Source organism: Melospiza georgiana, chromosome 2 (assembly GCF_028018845.1).
Source record: "Melospiza georgiana isolate bMelGeo1 chromosome 2, bMelGeo1.pri, whole genome shotgun sequence".
NCBI lineage: Eukaryota > Metazoa > Chordata > Aves > Passeriformes > Passerellidae > Melospiza > Melospiza georgiana.
In genome coordinates, this window is record NC_080431.1 from 4703814 (window position 1) to 4721160 (window position 17347).

Here is a 17347-nt window from a genome sequence, read left to right on the forward strand (position 1 = left end):
ACTGCCCACAGTGAGCTCATCTTTGAACAGACATTTTACATCCTTTACAAATGGGTCCTTGCTCCTGCCTACCTGTTGCTCCAACAGCAAGCGGGGTGTTTGGTGTGCTGGACCATAGGGGCTTTTGACTCATTTCAGTTGTGAGTTTAGAAGGTTGTGTGTGGCACCAAACTGCTTAACTGGAAGTAGTAGCCTTCATTATGCATACAGGAGATTCTTTTACACCTAGTTCTACCACTATGGAGCTTTACCTTTCTTCTCTCTCTCTCACACACACACACCTTTCCCTTTGCATTTCATTTGTACCATGACAATTCCCATCCCAGTGTGTTGGCCGGGTGAACACGCCAACAAACAGACAACCTGCAGGGGTACCCTGGAAGCAGGCAGGGGCTTTGAGAGATGTTTGCCTGAAGAAAAAGAAGAGAAACAAAGTTCAGCAGAGCATGGACAGTGGTTTCAGCATGCTGGGCCTCCATCTGCTCGACCTGATGGACCAGCAAAACACCTTCAAAGAACAGAGGAGAAATCAGGGTTGCTGCCTTTACCCAAATTCCTTTAGGTGCCCAGGCTGGAAGCAGAGATGTCCAGGAGTTTGACACAACTTGATTGAGCGTGCCACTGAGTGTGGCAGCCCCTGCCCTCAGCTTGTTTCTTGCCACAGAGGGTGGAGGGCAGGCACAGAAATGTGATCTTGCTGCTGTTGCTTCCTCTCTCCTTTTGTGTGTGCCTCCTTTGTGTGTTCTTTGGAAGGAAACCAGAGCAGAAAGAAGGAAGAAAATAGCAGAAAGAAGGAAGAAAAACTAGATTTTCCTGCACTGAGTGTTATTTTTTTAAATTTCATTAGTACCAGTAAAAAATGATTAAGCTGGAGAAGGGGAGGTGTCTTACAAGGAAGACCTAACCTCAAGGAAGAGGAATGACACGAATGAACAAGCAAAGTTTATCTACTCTTGTACATATCTGGTGCCATAGATTTCCTTCTGTCTTCTTTCTTGGCCTGTGCCTGTCACAAAGAGCTGGAACATTTCAGTGGCTACTGCAGCAGAGGAATTATGGTGGTGAGGATAAGACTCAAAATCCTCACCACTCCATCTGTTTCATCCTGGGATCAGGGATAAGGACCTCATTAGCTTCTCTCATGGTTTTTGGACCTAGCTCCTCACAGCTTCTTTCCTCTTTCCCACAGCAGCCAGCTCCAGAGCTGGATTGTGGCTGGATCAAGGCAGGGTTCTCACCCCCCTTTCATGCCCATACATACCCCAGATGTTGATGCCAAGCTGATCCTGCTGCTTTCCAAGGGAAGTGTGTCTCCTTTCCAAGCCTTGTCCAGCAGCCTCCTGCACCTCACTGGGGCTCCTGGGCTTGTTCTCCCCTTGCTGCTGCTGAGGCTGTGGAGGGGAATTAGGGTTCCCATCACTCCCCCACCCAAAAACTGCATCCTTTCCTCCAGGATGATGGCATGTGGATTGTGAAAAGCCCAGAAAAAGGTACCTGGATGTCTGTAACTCTTTGTTTCTGTTGTCTCATACTGTCCTAATCCAAATTGTCCAAATTATTATTACTCTAACAATATTGCTATTTTTATAACCATTTTATTATCATTAAACTTTTAAAATTTAAAAAAACCCCAAGTGATTGGCATTTTTCACATGGATGCTGGAACTGGGCTCCTCAGGTGAGCATTGAGGAGTATGAGGGCCCCACCTGGCCCTCCAGCTGGGTGGACAAACCTCCAGGGCATTCCTGTATTTTAGTGCCCATTTTCTTTGTTGTCTCCACGTTGCCTCCATGCAGACAAAGCACCCTGTTGAGGCTGATTTCCGCCCCTGCTAGAAATGAGAAGTGCTGGAGGAGAGGAGGAGGGCACAGAGGCTGCACCGACATGTCCCATCACTGCCTGCTCACAGCAGAAAACCCTTTCACCTGCCAGGAGCTACCACTGGACAAGGCAACACTGGATGGTTTTTGACCCTGAAAATGAACTTTAGGAGGATTTTCCTAGTCAAGTGCTTGCTGCTTTTATTTCCCAGTGTAAAATGTGAGTTTTTCTTACAGTTTTTTGCTCTTTTGGGCTGATGTTAAAATTGCATTTTAAAGCATTTACAACTTGGTGGGCTGCTACTGATAAGGAACTTGTTCCACTTTTCCAATGAGTGAAGACATCTGGGTTATTGCGATTGTTATTTGATTTAATTTTCAGCCAGGGGGAGGGCAGGACCTGAGTTTCCTATTCCAGTTAGAATAATAAGCTGTAAAGAGTTTTGGTTTTAAGTTAATGAGCCTTAATTTGACACATGTGTAATGAGAAATGTCAGCATATAGTTTGCATTCTGCCCTCAAGGCAGCTTGTACTACATTAGAGATCCAGTTCACTGTGCATTATCGCATGTAATTTCCTTTTCTTATCAAAGATGTGCAAATCTTTTGAAAGTGCAATTTATATTCTTCCATAAATATTAACAGAGTGATAGATTTCAGTGTCTTCAGTGGAGCTGAAGTTTAAGATGTGAAAACAGCAAGCAACTGCATATATTTTTTATATTTTGCATATTATTGTTCTCATTATTTTTTAAAATATTAATCTAAAAGCTTAATTAAGGTGTTAACTCATAGATTAGAGAAGGTTTTAAGAGATGGAGACAATACAAGCCTGCATAATTTTTTTCTCCCTCTGTTTCATTCCACTAAGTTTGTATGTATGGTGGTTTAATGCTTTGCTTTTCCTTCAGAACAAAATTAATAGATAAATAAGGATTTCTTCTTTTTATGTACACAATCTATAAAACATCTTCCCCAGCAGAAATAAGGATTATTCCCTTGAATAGAAAATAGTTTCAGAGACTTCCTTCCTTCTCTAAAATTACTATGGGAGCTTTTTTCTTTTAACTCTTTCTTGTGACTGAGTGAGCTGTAGCCTCTCAGTTAAAACATTTCTGCCCTTTGGAGCACATTTTAGTGGGTATTTTTATCAGAAGTGCTGTTTCATTAGTTAAACAGATTTTTAATATCATGTGGGATACTCAGCTTTCCACTAGAAAGACAATGGAGACTAGATTGATATTTAGAAATGTCTCTGGTCCACAGAGATGCCATTGAATTATCCTTGGAAACTCAGATTACTTTTTTCCTTTGCTTTCAGAGAGAAAATGTAAGTGGTGTCTGTTATGCAAAGAAATCCTATTACTAGCTCTAAATACTTGTTCATGACTGAGCAGAAACAAGTGTCAGAAATCAAATATTGGGGTATAATGTGTAGGGTCATCTGTGTGGGGCGTAGCTGCTTCCAAGGCTGTTTAGTTGATAGCTTTATTTCAGGACATTTCATTAGATATGTCAAATACCTTGCAAGAAAGGCAATGCTGGAAAAACAAGCTCTCTTTGGAGGTGGTGAATTGCCAGAAGCACTACAGCATTAATGTTCTTGTTGCAGAGGCATGCGATTTTAGTTCTCTGATTATCTCTAATATTGTTAGTTTAATGAAATAGCCACTGGGTTTCAGTTTCCCCTCCGTGGTGCCATTTATCATTATCCTAGATACAAGGAGTGAAGGACTGTAATAAAAATATGCATAAACACAGGTTTTTCTCTCTGTGGGGAAAAAAATACTTAAAACACATAAAATTAGGGCAGAATCAGCTCTGTGTGGTGATGGGAAGGGAAATCTGCTCCTGCTGATTGGCTTCACCCTGTAAATTGAGGAGGAATGAACACAAGAATGAACACAAGAATCTGACTAAATAAGCTGTGGCTCTGAGCTCGTGCCAGTGAGCTTATCCCACCTGACACTTGCACGCAGATTTCGCCCTCCTCCTGCAGGTTTGTCCACCTGCCACGGGGCTGGGGACAGTTCCTCACTTGAAATGACCTCCAAGGAAAGTTTCCCAAGTGCTGGCTCACCAGAAATGGGCCCAGCAGAGGCGGTGGCTGGAGGGGAGCGGGCAGAGCACCCGGGCACTGCTCCAGGAGTGCAACATCCCCACTGCTGCACACGTGGTGGATGTTTAGTAAATATCCCCTTTGGCAGCCCCATGCTCAGGTGCTTCCCAGTCCTGACACCACCTTTGGAATCAAAGGAAAAGATTTTTGGGGGATTTTTTTTGGCAATTGCTTTTCTTGTAATGACTCCTGCAACCCCTCAGATGCTGGTAGCTGTTTCTTCCTGCCTTACTTTCCCCATCAGGGAAAAATCAAGTGGGTGCATTCCAGGGGGGCAGAGTAACTGCTCTGGGTGTGCCTCCAGCTCAGTGCCTTACACTCACCACAGATTGATGTGGGCTGCTATCATTGCCATCACTGGTGTTGCTGAAATGATTCTGCTGTCCAGAGATGTGACTATTTTTGCTGTTTGCAGTTCTGGGTACCAGCCCATGCCATGTACAAAACACAGAAGTGACCTTCTTTGAAGGAAGGGCCAAGTTCATGTTAAACTGAATGGGAGGGCATGAATTTTGGCATCCAGAGTCACTCCAAGTAAATCAGCCAGGGTATGAATTCAGCCTTTGAAAGCTGGGCTCTTTGCTTTCTTGCCTCTCAGAATTAAATTGGATGCTGGAATCTATCTAATGAACAATCAAGAAATACTTTGGAGCAGGGGAAGAAGATAGCATCAGTAAAGCAGAGAGGCTTAGGCAGCTCAGGAAGGGGGTGGCATAGCAAGTGACAACTTTTGGGTGACTGCTGTGGCCGCTGGAGACAACTGAGGGGCTGGCTGTGCTTCCCTCCACAGGCTCCAGCACCAGCTGGATTTACAAGGCAGTGAACGAGACAGCTCTTCTCAGCATTGCTGCTCCTGGGAGCATCTACGAGGCCACATGGAAGAAAGGGACACAAAGGCTGGTTCAGATCAGAGACAACAGAGCCAAGCACTTTGTGAACAAGGAGCAGTGCAGGTGTGCCATACTCCGCAATGCGACCCTGGAAATCCAGCGCCTGCAGAAGGAGGACAGTGGGAACTACACGGTGCAGGCTTATCAGAAGGATGGACAGCTGAAGGCAGAAGAAAGTATCATGTTATTAGTTCAGGGTGAGTTTTTGCCTTTCCCATGCCATGCTCAGGACAGCTAAACAAGATTTGGTACTCTCTGCTCTGTCCCACAGCCTTTCCTACTCGGTGCCCTCCTTGCTGATTAGGAGTGGGAGGGCTTCTGTAGGGCTGTACCTTTTTCTTCCTGCCACTGACAGCAGCCTGCCTCTCTCCTCCCTTCTCTGGATCTGGTTGATGGCCTCAAACCCCCAGCTTCTTTCTGGCTCCCCTGTTTGTCATCCAGCATCCTAGCTGTGCCCAAGGAAGCAGCTGTGAGCAGGTTCACACTGAGAGCAGGGTGAGGGCGGTCAGCCCTACTGCAGCACCACAAATAGTGCTGAGACCCTGAGCTGGGGTGGGACCTGAGAGGGGCCTGGGCTGCCAGCAGCATCCTGCTTCCAGAAACCTCTGCTAGGAGCACAGCAGCCCATGTGGGGTACAGCTGTGGCTGATGCACTGTGGGTTTTGGGTACTTCTGGTGCTATTTTATGGGTACTGAGTTATGACTGGTGTTGCCAGCCCCTTGAGGAGAGCTCAGGAGTCCTGATGGCACTAAATGCCTTAATTCAGGCAACGGAATCCCACTCCATTTTTGCTGTAACATACAAAACAGCCAGCAGTCACATCCCCTGAGATGAACCACAACAGGAGCTGAACTTGCAGTGGAAGAAGACTCCTGCACCCTATCCTTGCACAGCACAACACAACAAATAGAAAAGCTGTGCTCTTTAAAGCACAGTTAAGCACACACCTGGGGCTTTCAGCTGCTTGGGTTCAAAGCATGAGGGCAGCCTCCATTCCTGTGCTGTATCTTGTCCTCAGAGATCAGAGCAGTAGCAGCCCAAAGGTTTTGGGGTGAGAAGGGATGATGGGGATGGCTATTCTGCTCCTTAAAAGCTGCTGTGTCCTCTCCAGACCTCTCAGCTGTAGGACAGCATGGCTTTTTTCCCCAATAAGGGGATAGCTTTGCTCTGTCCTTCTTCAGTCATCATGCACAGCTTTGCCAACATCTTGAGTTTGTGGCACCAGCTGGGATTACAGAAATGATGCCTTTTTGAGGCAGCAATGACAGCTGGAATGGTTTTAGCAGGGTTTCTGTGCAGTGGGAGGCCCCTTTGTGTCTAAGGGACTGCTGAGCTGAGCAGTGAGGGTGTCTCACTGCTTTGAGAGCTATTACTGTAAACAGAGTCAGGAAGTCATCAGGGCCACTGCTGTCATTGGGGTGTCCCCATTTCAGGCCAAGGTTAATTCTCCAGCCCAGCTGTCTGCTGCGTCATTTCCTCTGCTGTTGCATTACCTCTGACACATGGTTTTGGAAGTCCTGTAGTAACTCTTGGGTCCTCAAATAATTTGTCAGCCAGGCTGGACAAACAGTTGTTAAAAATATTTAAAAATTGTCCCAATGACATCCTCGCCCAACTCCAGCACCTGGACTCTAATGTTTCCCACCGGGATGTTTCCCTGAGTAATAGGTTCCAGGTTGCAGAGGAGGAGTGGGCTTACCCAGGAAAGGGTGGCTGTGGATGTTGTGGTGTGAGCCTGGACTGCATGTGCTATGAGCAGTCCTTATTTTCTTTAGAATTTATGATCTCCATAATTTACTCAGCCTGTAACTACAGGTGGCACTGGCATTTTTTTAATCTGGTCTTAAAGGTAGAAATAATTATTTTTATTTGCTGTCCTTGCCAGTTGCCCTTACTTGATGAAAACCCTGCAGGCCTTTCCATCTCTTTCATTGACAGAGAAACTGGAACCAAAAGGGAGCAAGATGTTTGCAGGGCATAAGAAGAGACAGAATTTTTTTTTTCCTGTCATAACCTCATTGAGAGCTGAAGTTTCTGTTTTGTGCTCTCCATTCTGGCTTGATGGCCTTCCATGCTGTGCTGTCGTGCCTGCTGAGTGCTGTTGGTAGCACACAGAGCACCATGAGGAGCTTTTCATAATTTTTCCTGCTTTAGAGAAAAATCTCTCTCTGATGGGCACAGGCTGAACAGGATCAACTTCCCTTGCACCAAAACACAGGGTCCAGAGGTGGAGGCGCTGTGGTTCTCAGTCCCTTCCACCCACCTCAAGGAGATTCAGCTTCCTCCCCTCACTTGCCTGGTGTCCAGCTCTGCTTTACTGAGCCAACTGTGTAGGCTACTGCTCTGCATTTTCTTTATTGTTGCCTTGTTACCTTGCAGTTGAGGTCTAATTTGCTCTTCATTCTTCTGTGATCTCATTAGCTGGTGATTTCGGGGCTATTCTCTGTTCTGCTTAAAGTAGAGGCTTTCAGGAGGAGAAACACTCTCAGACATGCCTGTCCCTTCCCTTCTCTTTCAGAACCTGTCCCTCAGCCAATCCTCATGGCTGAATGCAGGAATAAAAGTGTGTCTGTCAAGTGTGAAGCAAAAGGGAAGGCCAAGGATGAAGTATTTTTAATAGAACTGACCCAACCCAATGGCAAAAAAATCCAAAAGAACGCAACAGTGCTGGAATGGCACGGGTGGAATTCTGGGACGTTCCGATGCGTTGTTAAGAACAAAGTCAGTGAAAAAATGGCTGAAAAAGCAATTAACTGCTCAGGTAAGAAATCTCTTCTGTCAGAATGTGCTAGGGTGGACCACTGCTGAGGGCAGTGAGGTGTGAGAGAGGTTTTGCTCTTCCTCTTCTCCTGTGGGGAGATCCATTGTGTTTTTCTCCTCTCCACGATCATGTCTATCAATGTGGTGGTTGCCTGCAACTGTGGGTGTGGATGAGTTCTCTCACAAGGGGGAAAATAAGCTGCTTGCACTCTTCAGCTTGGCCTAGAAATCAGGAGGCAAGTTCTGGAGGGTTTTTCTTTGGGGTTACACGGGTCAGATAAGCATGGTTCAAATGTACCAAGGTTTTCCTATTCAGCTAACCACAGATGCAGCAAAAGGACTGAAAGGATTGCGTTTTAAATGGGAAGAGTCATGCTGGAAATGATTCAGTAGGCAAAAGAAGTCATCACAGTTGTCATCCTCCCACGTAAAAATTCTGCAAGTTAAGGCACAAACAAAGGAGAGATCACACTGGTGTGACACTGGGTGTGCTGTTCCAAGTTCAGAATTCCAGTGCAGTGCTGGGGAAAAGTCCTTCAATTTGCCAGGCTTGGGTTCATCCCACCCAACCACGAGTGCTCTGCTGGAAGCATTCTCTTACTCTAGATTCTTGCTGGAGCTGGTGGAGAGTAAGGGGGGCTCACAAGATCTGGCTCAGTATTTCCAATTTTTACCCATTTCTGCCGCAGTGAATTTAGGGAAAGTCCAAGTCTGAAGGACAGCCCATGGTGTGAGAAGGGAGGGAGCAAGCCCTGAGGCTTAAAGGCTTTACTGAAGTGATCCCAGGTCTGCTGATTGTGACTCATGGGCCAAGAGCGGAGGGACAGGATGAGCACTGCTCTCCTGTGCAGCTGATGCCTTCTGAATAATCCTGATTTCAAATATAGCCAAGCAATGCATTTTTGTGCTGCTGCCTGACCTGATGGACTGCACAGTCCCGTTGATGATTGATGTTAGCATTGGGAAGGGGCAAGCAGGATGTGGCATGGACTTTGGAGCCAGGTATGAAAGTGTGCTGCTGGATTAGATCTGTTTAAGTCAAGGCAAACTATCCCAAACACCTTGTCTGGATGAGGAAATCCTGGCCAAAGCTGCCCATGCCAGGACACAAGCCAGGCAAGGACAGGTCTGCCTATAGTCAGACACTGGCCATTGTCTAGACAATTTTGATTTCACTTTTTCTCACCCTTGAGAAACGCTCTTTCATCACAGGGTGAATTGGGTCAGAGAGTTTGTTGTTTTTTTTTTTTTTTTTTTTTTTTCTCACATCGTTAACAGAGAAATACCAATGATCTTTAAGGTAAAAATACAGCATTTCTCACACACCAAAAACCCCCTAAGAACGTGGAACACTACTCTTCCTACCCAAACTAAATACCTTTCAAATTTTCTATGTAGTGGCAGAACTCTGCCAGATCCACAGTAGATTAAAAATCCCTCATCTTGGAGCCAAACCTCCTTCTAATCCTGCTGCCCTCTGTGAGCACTTGGTCCTGCATTTGAGGCCAATCACCTTGAATTTTGATCTTTAGAGGCAACACTTCAGGTGGGCTTAAGCTCAGCCAGCTTTTCATAGAAGTGTAATTATATGTGAATCTGTCCAGGCTCCTCTTGCACTCATCTGGGAGAAACAGGCACAGAAAAAGCCAAATACACCTTGGTGTAACACTGGCTGCTAAAACAAGTGGCAATTTAAATACAGTGAGCTGGCACACATGAATGCTCTGGTTTCAATTTTCTGCAGAACTTGAACCCATCAGGGAGCAATCAAAATTCTCAACAATGAGGAACAGCAACTTTCTGCTGTCAGCAAGTAAAAGGCAAAGGGTGGGATGTCTGCTGGTCTGCCTTTACAGTCAATGGAAGAAAATGCAGAATTCTGAGTAGATGTTGTGCAAGGGATTTCTTTCCATCTAACATCCTCTTTCATCCCCTTAACTAGGCAAGATGGACTTTTATCGCATCTTGAGCATAGCAGGAGGTGCAGTCTTCTTTGTCATCTTTGTGATTTGCATTATTTATTGTATCAGAAGGAGGAAAAAGAAAAGGAATGAAATTTATGGTAAGTGTTTAAGAGGCTTGTTATCCAGCCACCTAAAATATTAGAGCATCCCACTGACAGCAACCCTGTGGTCAGGAGCATTTTCTCTGCCCTGACATGGGCAATAACCTGGTTTTATAGCACATGGTGAATCTGTGTAGATCAGCTGGCATTGCCAGTCTCACTTTCTGATATGTGCTTTGAGAAAGCCACCTGAGTATAATTTTACATTGTGGCTGTTCTCTTTTGAGTGGTACAGATCACTGCCTCAGCTGTGCAGTGACACCATAGCCTCAGCTCTTGGGCCTGGATTCAGCAGGAATCAAGAAAATGAGCCTGAGAAAATGAAAACTAATATTTTAGTGATTATTTTACAGTGACTAGCCTCTCTGAAACAGTTTGCTGTGAGTTTAAGGCCAACTCAGTGTCTCAAGAGGTAAATCCCTCAATCCCTAAGTTAAGATGAGTGATATTTCAGAAATGATGAGTCAGTGATCAGAAGTCAGCCTGTATGAATTTACCTCTTTGTGTGAAAATTAATGCTGGCAGAAGGGATCTCTGGCTGAGAGGATTCTGGAAATCCCAGCACAGACAAAGGCAGGGCAAGATACTTTGATATTATTTCCTGGGGTTAGATCTCACTTTCCCTTTGGTAGCCTCCTAAAGGGGACAGAGCAGCTCAGGCTGGGGGTGTCCACTGATGTCTCCTTGATAAAGCTGATTCCCCCAACAGACAGGGCAGAGCTTTCCCAAGTGCTCCAGGTACCTTGATCTCTGCCAGGCAGCCAAAAACTTCCATGTTGGCCTGGGAGATGCAGGCAGAGGTGATTTTTGCTGTTCACTGGTGTTGTGGTGCTGGGTGGGTCCGCAGGATGAGGTGAGAGATGAGAAGCTGACTGCGAATTCTTAGAAGGCTGATTTATTATTTTACAATATGATATAATATCATATATGATATTATATTAATATTATATGATATGAAAATTATATGAAATTATATATGATATGAAATTACATGAAAATTATATTATATGAAATGAAAATGATATGAAAACTATATTATATGATATGAAAAATGTATGAAATTATATATGATATGAAATTATATTATATATTAAAATTATATACTAAAACTATACTAAAAAGAATATATAAATAAAAACAATACTTTATTTATAGATAATTTATATTTATAATTATTTATATTTTTATATTTTTATAAATTTTATTTATATATAATTATATTTATAATTATTTATATTTTTATCTTTAAAAATATAAATAATATATAAAATATATAAAATAATATATAAATAAAAAGAGAAAAGATACATCAGGAGGCTAGACAAGAATGATAATAAAAACCCATGACAGACTCAGAGTCTGACACAGCCGGCTGTGATTGGTCATTAATTAAAAACAATTCAGATGCTGGGTAAACAGTTCTCCAAATCACATTCCAAAGCAGCAAGACAGGGAGAAGCTGAAGCTTCACAGCTTCCCAGGAGTAGAATTCCTGGAGAAGGGATTTTTCATAAACTGTCACGGTGACACACTGGTACAGCAGGAACGTCTAAGAGTGGCGGCTTAAAACACAACATTTGGGCTGAGGCCATTTCCGTGTCTCTTGGACTTTTTGTTGGATGTGTGACTGTGGGGTCCTGGTGTTGTTGCAGGGGAGGAGCGAGCGATGCAGACCCTGCCCGTGTACCATGAGATGGAGACGATGCGGGAGCTGCCCCAGGCTCCGTCCAAGCCCACCCCGAGGCAGCAGCGAGTGCAGCAGCGGCCGCTGCCCCCGCAGCCCCAGGAGCCACAGCAGCCCCGGCCCCAGCCTCGGCCCCGCACCCAGCCACGGACCCCAAACCCCCCCAGACACAGGCCCTGAGTGCACAGCCCGGCGTGTAGCAGGGTCAGAGCCTGCAAGACTTCCCTGGTGTTCAGCAGCCTAAGATGGGAAATGCCAGCTCATGGTGACTGGACTGGAAGCCCCTCTCTTCTGCCTTTGGACCCCTGCTTATCTCTCTGTAAGACTACAGGTCACTTTCCTTTAACCCTTGCTATTGGACAATTTCCAAAACCCCTGAACCCTACATAAAGAGCTGCTTTTGCCCAGCTTGGGCAGAAGAAAACCTGGGAACCTTCACAGAAGAACCTTCTGTCACTGGGAACCTTCGCAGATGAATTAATAAAGACATTGCTGTGGAACCCCACACAGATTTCCAGATTTCTCCTCTCTTTCCCTGCATCTGCCTGCCTAGGCACCTAGTGAGATAAGAGCTGATATCACAATGAGCTGGTCATCACTAAAGAGCTGATATCACAACCTTGCTAAGGTTGCCTGCAGCTAAGAACTGCTTGGACAGCTGTGCTGAACAGGTCAGAGCTATCTGGACCCTGTTGTAGCCTGCTGGGGACAGCCTGAATCCCAGAAAAGGCCACATTTCTGGCAGGAGGGATGTTGGTCTCTCTGCTCCACCACTCTCTGGGAAAAGAAAGTTTGTGACAGCCAGGAGCCCCTCCTGCTCAGCCCTGTGTAACACTCAGCTGTGAAAAGGCAGCTTTCCTTGCAGAGAATCAGCATCAAATGGAGACCAGGAGACTCAAGGTGATGGGCATTCATCCCTGTGGCCATTTTTTCATCATGCTAGGATATAGATATGGAGCACTGAAACCTGTGTCTTTCTGTGGTTCGCTTGCTTTTACTGCACCTTCTTGTTTTCTTGGATGATATTCACCAAGAAGAAGCTAAAGCTCTACTTGGACAAAACAGACCTATGGATCTTGCAGGGTTCCATCTCCTGCTACACATTAGGACAGCTCTCTGGCTTCAGCATCAAATACATGGACTCCTGGACCAAAAATGAGTTGTATATAATTAAATATTTGACTGAAGTTGAAAGGATTTGTGTCGTACAATGTAGAGAAGAAAGTATTGAAAGGACCTTGAAGGACCTCTGTTGGAAAAACACAAATGGGAAAGGAAGAACTTCTCCCTTTTCTCCCTTTCTCCACTGTGTTTAGAAAATAAACTGTAGACTTGAATTGCAGCAAGGGAGAGTTAGGTCAGTATTTTATTTTTCTTTTTAATGAAACACTGAGAGAGATTTCTGAGAGAGGTTCTCCAGCACCGGGGTTTCAAAGGGTGGATGAGACTACATTCTGTGAAGCCTTCGTGTTCTGACAAGGGCCAGGAGAATGTGCTACACAGCCTCTTCAGGGACAGTTTCAACTCAGTTTTCTTTGACTTTTAGGCAAATAAAACAAACCTTTATTCTCATAATAAGTCTGTGGGGCTATCCAGACAATTTTTGTTTTGCCTAGAAGAGGTCTGGTCTCCTTTGGCTCATGAAACAGAGCATTATAAACTGCCCACCAGTAGGGTTGCTGATGGCACTGTCTGAATTGTCAGGGATTCACATCCCAGGGACTGTTTCTTGATTTTGCTGGCAACACCTCAGGTATAACGAGGGGATGATGGAGAGCTGCTGAGAGATCTGCATCCCCAAGGGAGAAGCTGGACTGCAAAAAGTGCACCTGCATTACCTTCCATGTGGAGGTGTCCATAGCTGCCTCTCAGGACAGCTGAGGAGCTGAGAGCACAGGCCTGTTTTAGAGCAGTGTCTGCATGGATACACTGACCAATTTGGGGTAAAAAGCAAGGCAAATGAAGGAGGAGAGAGCTACAAGAGCCACAGAACACAAGACAACCAGCCAGCTAGCTGATGTGTCAGGCAGAAGAACACCCAATGCCTCTTCCAGGCTGGCCCATACCACCTGTACCAGGGCAGATAAAACAGCCATGCTTGTTTCTCCTGAGAAATATGACTATTTTTATCTTCTGGGGTAAGGGCAAGGAGGCAACTTGTCAGGAAAAGGAAGCTTCTGCCTCCTCCAGAGCTCAGTCACTTCACTTGAACTCTGACAGCAGGAATAGCCCTGGGAGTGCCACTTGCTCTCTTGCCTTAGCTTTCTGCAGCTGATTCTTGGGCTTTTGCTATTTAAAATTGCATTTGGTGAGTGTTTCATGGTTTATTTTGTAACATACCATATGTTATATCCCTGAACTGAACAAATAAAGAGAAGACTGGGTGCAGAGGATCTTAGTTCACAGCTGTGCTGGTACTTCAGTATCTCACTTTGATACAAAGGAGGCTAAAAACCCCATTTTGGTCCCTGAGCCTCAGAGGCAGGGTGCAGGAGGTGTCACACCATCCCTGGGAGGTGCTGGGGTGCCAGGAGCTGGTGGGCTCAGGCTGGTGTGGGTGAACACAGCTGCTCTGCCTGTCCTATGAGAGCTTTGCTGGTGCTGCTCTGTGGTTACAGGTGTGGGGCTCCTTTCTGAGAGAGAGGGAGGGTTACTAGGGCCTGAGAAAGAAGATTTATCCCAACTGGGTTGATTTACCCAAAACACAGTCCTTGGCAGGCAAGAAAACACTACTAGCACAGAGCATGCCTGTGCAATGGAAAGCTCACCAGGGCAAAACTTAGTTTTTATTTGCTCCTTTTCTTTTGATGGTCACCATTGTTTTTGTGATGTCTCGTTGTACAAGTGTTGTCTAGTGCAGCACATCAGGAACAAACGTGAGACATCGCAAAAGCAATGGTGACTGTCAATGCTCCATGACACATTCAGAAAAAATGCTGACTTATCAAACAAGCACCCAGCAGATTTTCATTTTTCTGAATTCATGTTGTGGGGCATTCAAATCTTGGGTTTTTATGCTGTAGTGGATGTTTCAGCTCTGGAAAATGAGCTGACATTGGGACCTAAGACATAACAGGACGTGCTTGGCTCTGGTGGTTCTTGCTGTAACCTTTCTTGGTTCTTCTTTTGTAGATGCATCTACCACTGAATCATGAGGTGAAGTGTTTTTTCCTACTCTTCTTCAGGGGGATGAGATGATCAATGCTGGTCTTGTCCTTTTCTGTCTGCTGCCTTGTCCCTCTGTTTGAGAGCTGCAGTTTCTGTGCGTGGGTATTAGCAGGGATCAGTTTTGTTGGTGGCGTGCTCCAGAGCCAGAGCTGAAGGAAAGGGATGGAGGGAGGCTCAGCCCTGTGACCAAGGCAGGTCTGTGGTTGTGCTGTGGGTCTGTAGCACTTACCAGATGGGCAGAGTGAGCAGGCACCCAAAAGAGCAATGGTTGTTTCTGTAGAAGATACAAATCTTCTATCTCAGCATTAACCCATGTGGAAACAGCAGCACTTGCTACCCAGACCTTGCCTTTCTAGTAATGTAACCATAACCTGCTTGTATCTCTCTTGGCCTATCTAGAGGGAGGTTCTCAGGCTTCTGACAGAGGCCAGATAATAATTTAATTTCTAAACCAAAACTCTGAGTAAAAAGTCAAGTAGGAAACCATAGCTAGTACAAGCCTTTCTTGAGATGCTTGCCAAAATGATGCCATGGGGAAAAGACACTGATTTTGTCCTTATTCTGCTACAGATATTCAGGTGCTGCAGCTGATAATGTAAGAGGTCTGGCCTCAAGACTTTGGATAAGATCAGTTTGTAGTAGCTATCAAGCTTGTGAAATACCACTGCTGGGCAATCCTATCTCATGCTGTGGGAAGAAAGATAAGGGTTAATTGAAGGAGAGCACAGTGAGAGGCCCTGAGCCAATGAACTGGCCTCCTGGTTCTTCTGCCAGCCTCAGCTCACAAGAGGAGTGCCAAACCCAACCTTCTCACTCTCTCCCCCACCAAAGTGCTCCTTCCCTCCCTGCAGAAGGGAATTTATACCACAGGACCTTTTCTCATCCTTCCAGCCTGCCTGCCTTGAGCCTTGGATCAGCTGAACCATGGGAGCCTTTCCCTCCCTCAGAGGTGCAATTTCGTTCTTTACCTTTTCAGAGAGGTGCCAGACCCTGGTGCTTGCCCCAGATTGAAATTCTCCTCAGCTGTGCTACAGCCCCCTCAGCAGAACTGCTCTTCCTTTGTGAACAAAGGAATCAGGGAACAGGTGAAGGAGGTGCCAAAGCATGACATGGCTGCTGCTCCCCTGGGCCTTCTGGTGGAGCTGGGAAGGTGTGAAAAGGAGCTGTGAGCAGCAAAGGGCAGGCATGTGAGGAGCTACCTCACAGAGTGATCAGTGAAGCATCTGCCAGCTACTGCTCAGGGCCTCCAGGCTGGGGTTCAGGGCAGGGATCAGCTGAGCTGGCCCAGTGAATAAGCCAGGCTCTGTGCATGGGGCATACAGGATGGGCAGGCTCAGAAATGGCTGCTTGAGAAGATGAGCTGGATGATCAGGAAGCAGGATTTGAGTCACATAATTTGTCACACTCTCAGTCCCAGAGCGTGGCTTTTCTTTCTGTGCAGAGCTCCCATCTGAAGTGTGATTTACCCTTTGGGCAGAGGCATGAGCTGCCTGCCTTGCCGGGCCTCCTGTTTCCCCCTCCTTTTTTTCCATCTGAGGACCAGCTGCCTTGTTCTCACCTCCTGTGATGACACTTCCCACCATTACTGTCTATTCTAGTTTTCCTTTCCTACAAAATGCCCACTCAGGATGGTTTATTCTTCCTCTTTGAATGACGCCTCAGGACTCCACCTATGCACATGTCGGCCTAAGGGAGGAAAGGGGACTTCCAAGGTGTCCTCATGGCTTCAGAACATGGTTCCTCGTGATCATGCCTGCCCTGAGAAGCCCCTCTCTGGATTGTTTGCTGTTGACTGCTTTTGCCAGCGCTGTCAGGAACGATTGCTGGCTCTGGAAGGAACCTCTTGGCTGCCTTCTGCCATGGATAGTGCACAGCCTTGGCCTGCTCCCCTTCCTGAGTCTCACTAGGCCTGTGGTGAACCCTGGGCATGGAGCCCATGGTGCTGTGAGGCCCTGCTAGGGCAGTGTTTGATCCTGCCCACCTGCCTGTCCCCAGCATTGTCCCCAGTGAGGTGCCAGAGCCTCGCCTGCCTTTGCTTTGGGCGCTATTGTTCGACAGTTTCTGCCTGGGGTGCATCTGAAGCGCAGTTTTGAGATAACAGGAAGAGATAACACCACAACTGAGATGCTCATTGGTTGTGTTTCCCACACACTCTTTCTGCCTACATAAAAACAGCAGGCAAGTGTTTCTGGCTGCTGCCTGGCCTCCCACACAAATCACAAATGCCTGCTTTAATTTCCAGTCCTTTGGTGTGGGGCATGGGGCAGGTGAGCGAGCAGAGTGAGGGGGCAGAGGGGTGCGAGGAGAGATGCTCTTGGTGCTGTCACTGCTGTCCACTGAGGGAAACAGCACTGCCTGCAGGCATCCCCAGGCTGCATCTCCCTGCTTGCCACTCCCTGCCTCAGCAGCAGTGACATGGGGACAGGCAGTGAGGCATTTGGACAGCTGGCCCTGGTAGAGCCCCAGGATGAAATGTCTGGGACCGGAATTAGGCAAACCCCTCTTCCTCTGTCAAAGCCAAAGCGAGTTTTCCCATGAATAATGGCAGTGAAATTAAGGCATGCTTGTTTGCCAACAAGTTCCTGTGAAAGGGTGCCCTGGTCTCTAGCTTTTCTTTCATAAAACGTGCATGCACATGACGTGCTTCCACGATGGGCTCCCTGCAAAGCCTGTGTCAGTCCCTTCCTCCTTTGGCTGCCTGAGCTCCTGTGCTTGTTGGCAGGTGTTCTGGAGGATCCTGCTGGGCAGTTCTAGAAAGGAGCTCTGTGCCAGGGCGCTGGGGGCTTGCCCTGCTCTGCCTTGGCTCTGCTCTTACTCCTGACTCATCTCACAGTCACTG

General features: G+C 46.3%; 1 protein-coding gene across 1 annotated transcript; it reads left to right on the plus strand.

The window, feature by feature from the left end:
* The first annotated feature begins 1855 nt into the window (after window positions 1-1855).
* CD2 (CD2 molecule) lies at window positions 1856-13712 on the plus strand. Its single transcript, XM_058018305.1, has 5 exons — window positions 1856-2041; window positions 4731-5027; window positions 7350-7592; window positions 9534-9653; window positions 11309-13712. The coding sequence occupies exons 1-5, from the start codon at window positions 1981-1983 to the stop codon at window positions 11518-11520; spliced, it is 933 nt and encodes a 310-aa protein (XP_057874288.1). The 5' UTR covers window positions 1856-1980; the 3' UTR covers window positions 11521-13712.
* The last annotated feature ends 3635 nt before the right edge of the window (window positions 13713-17347 follow it).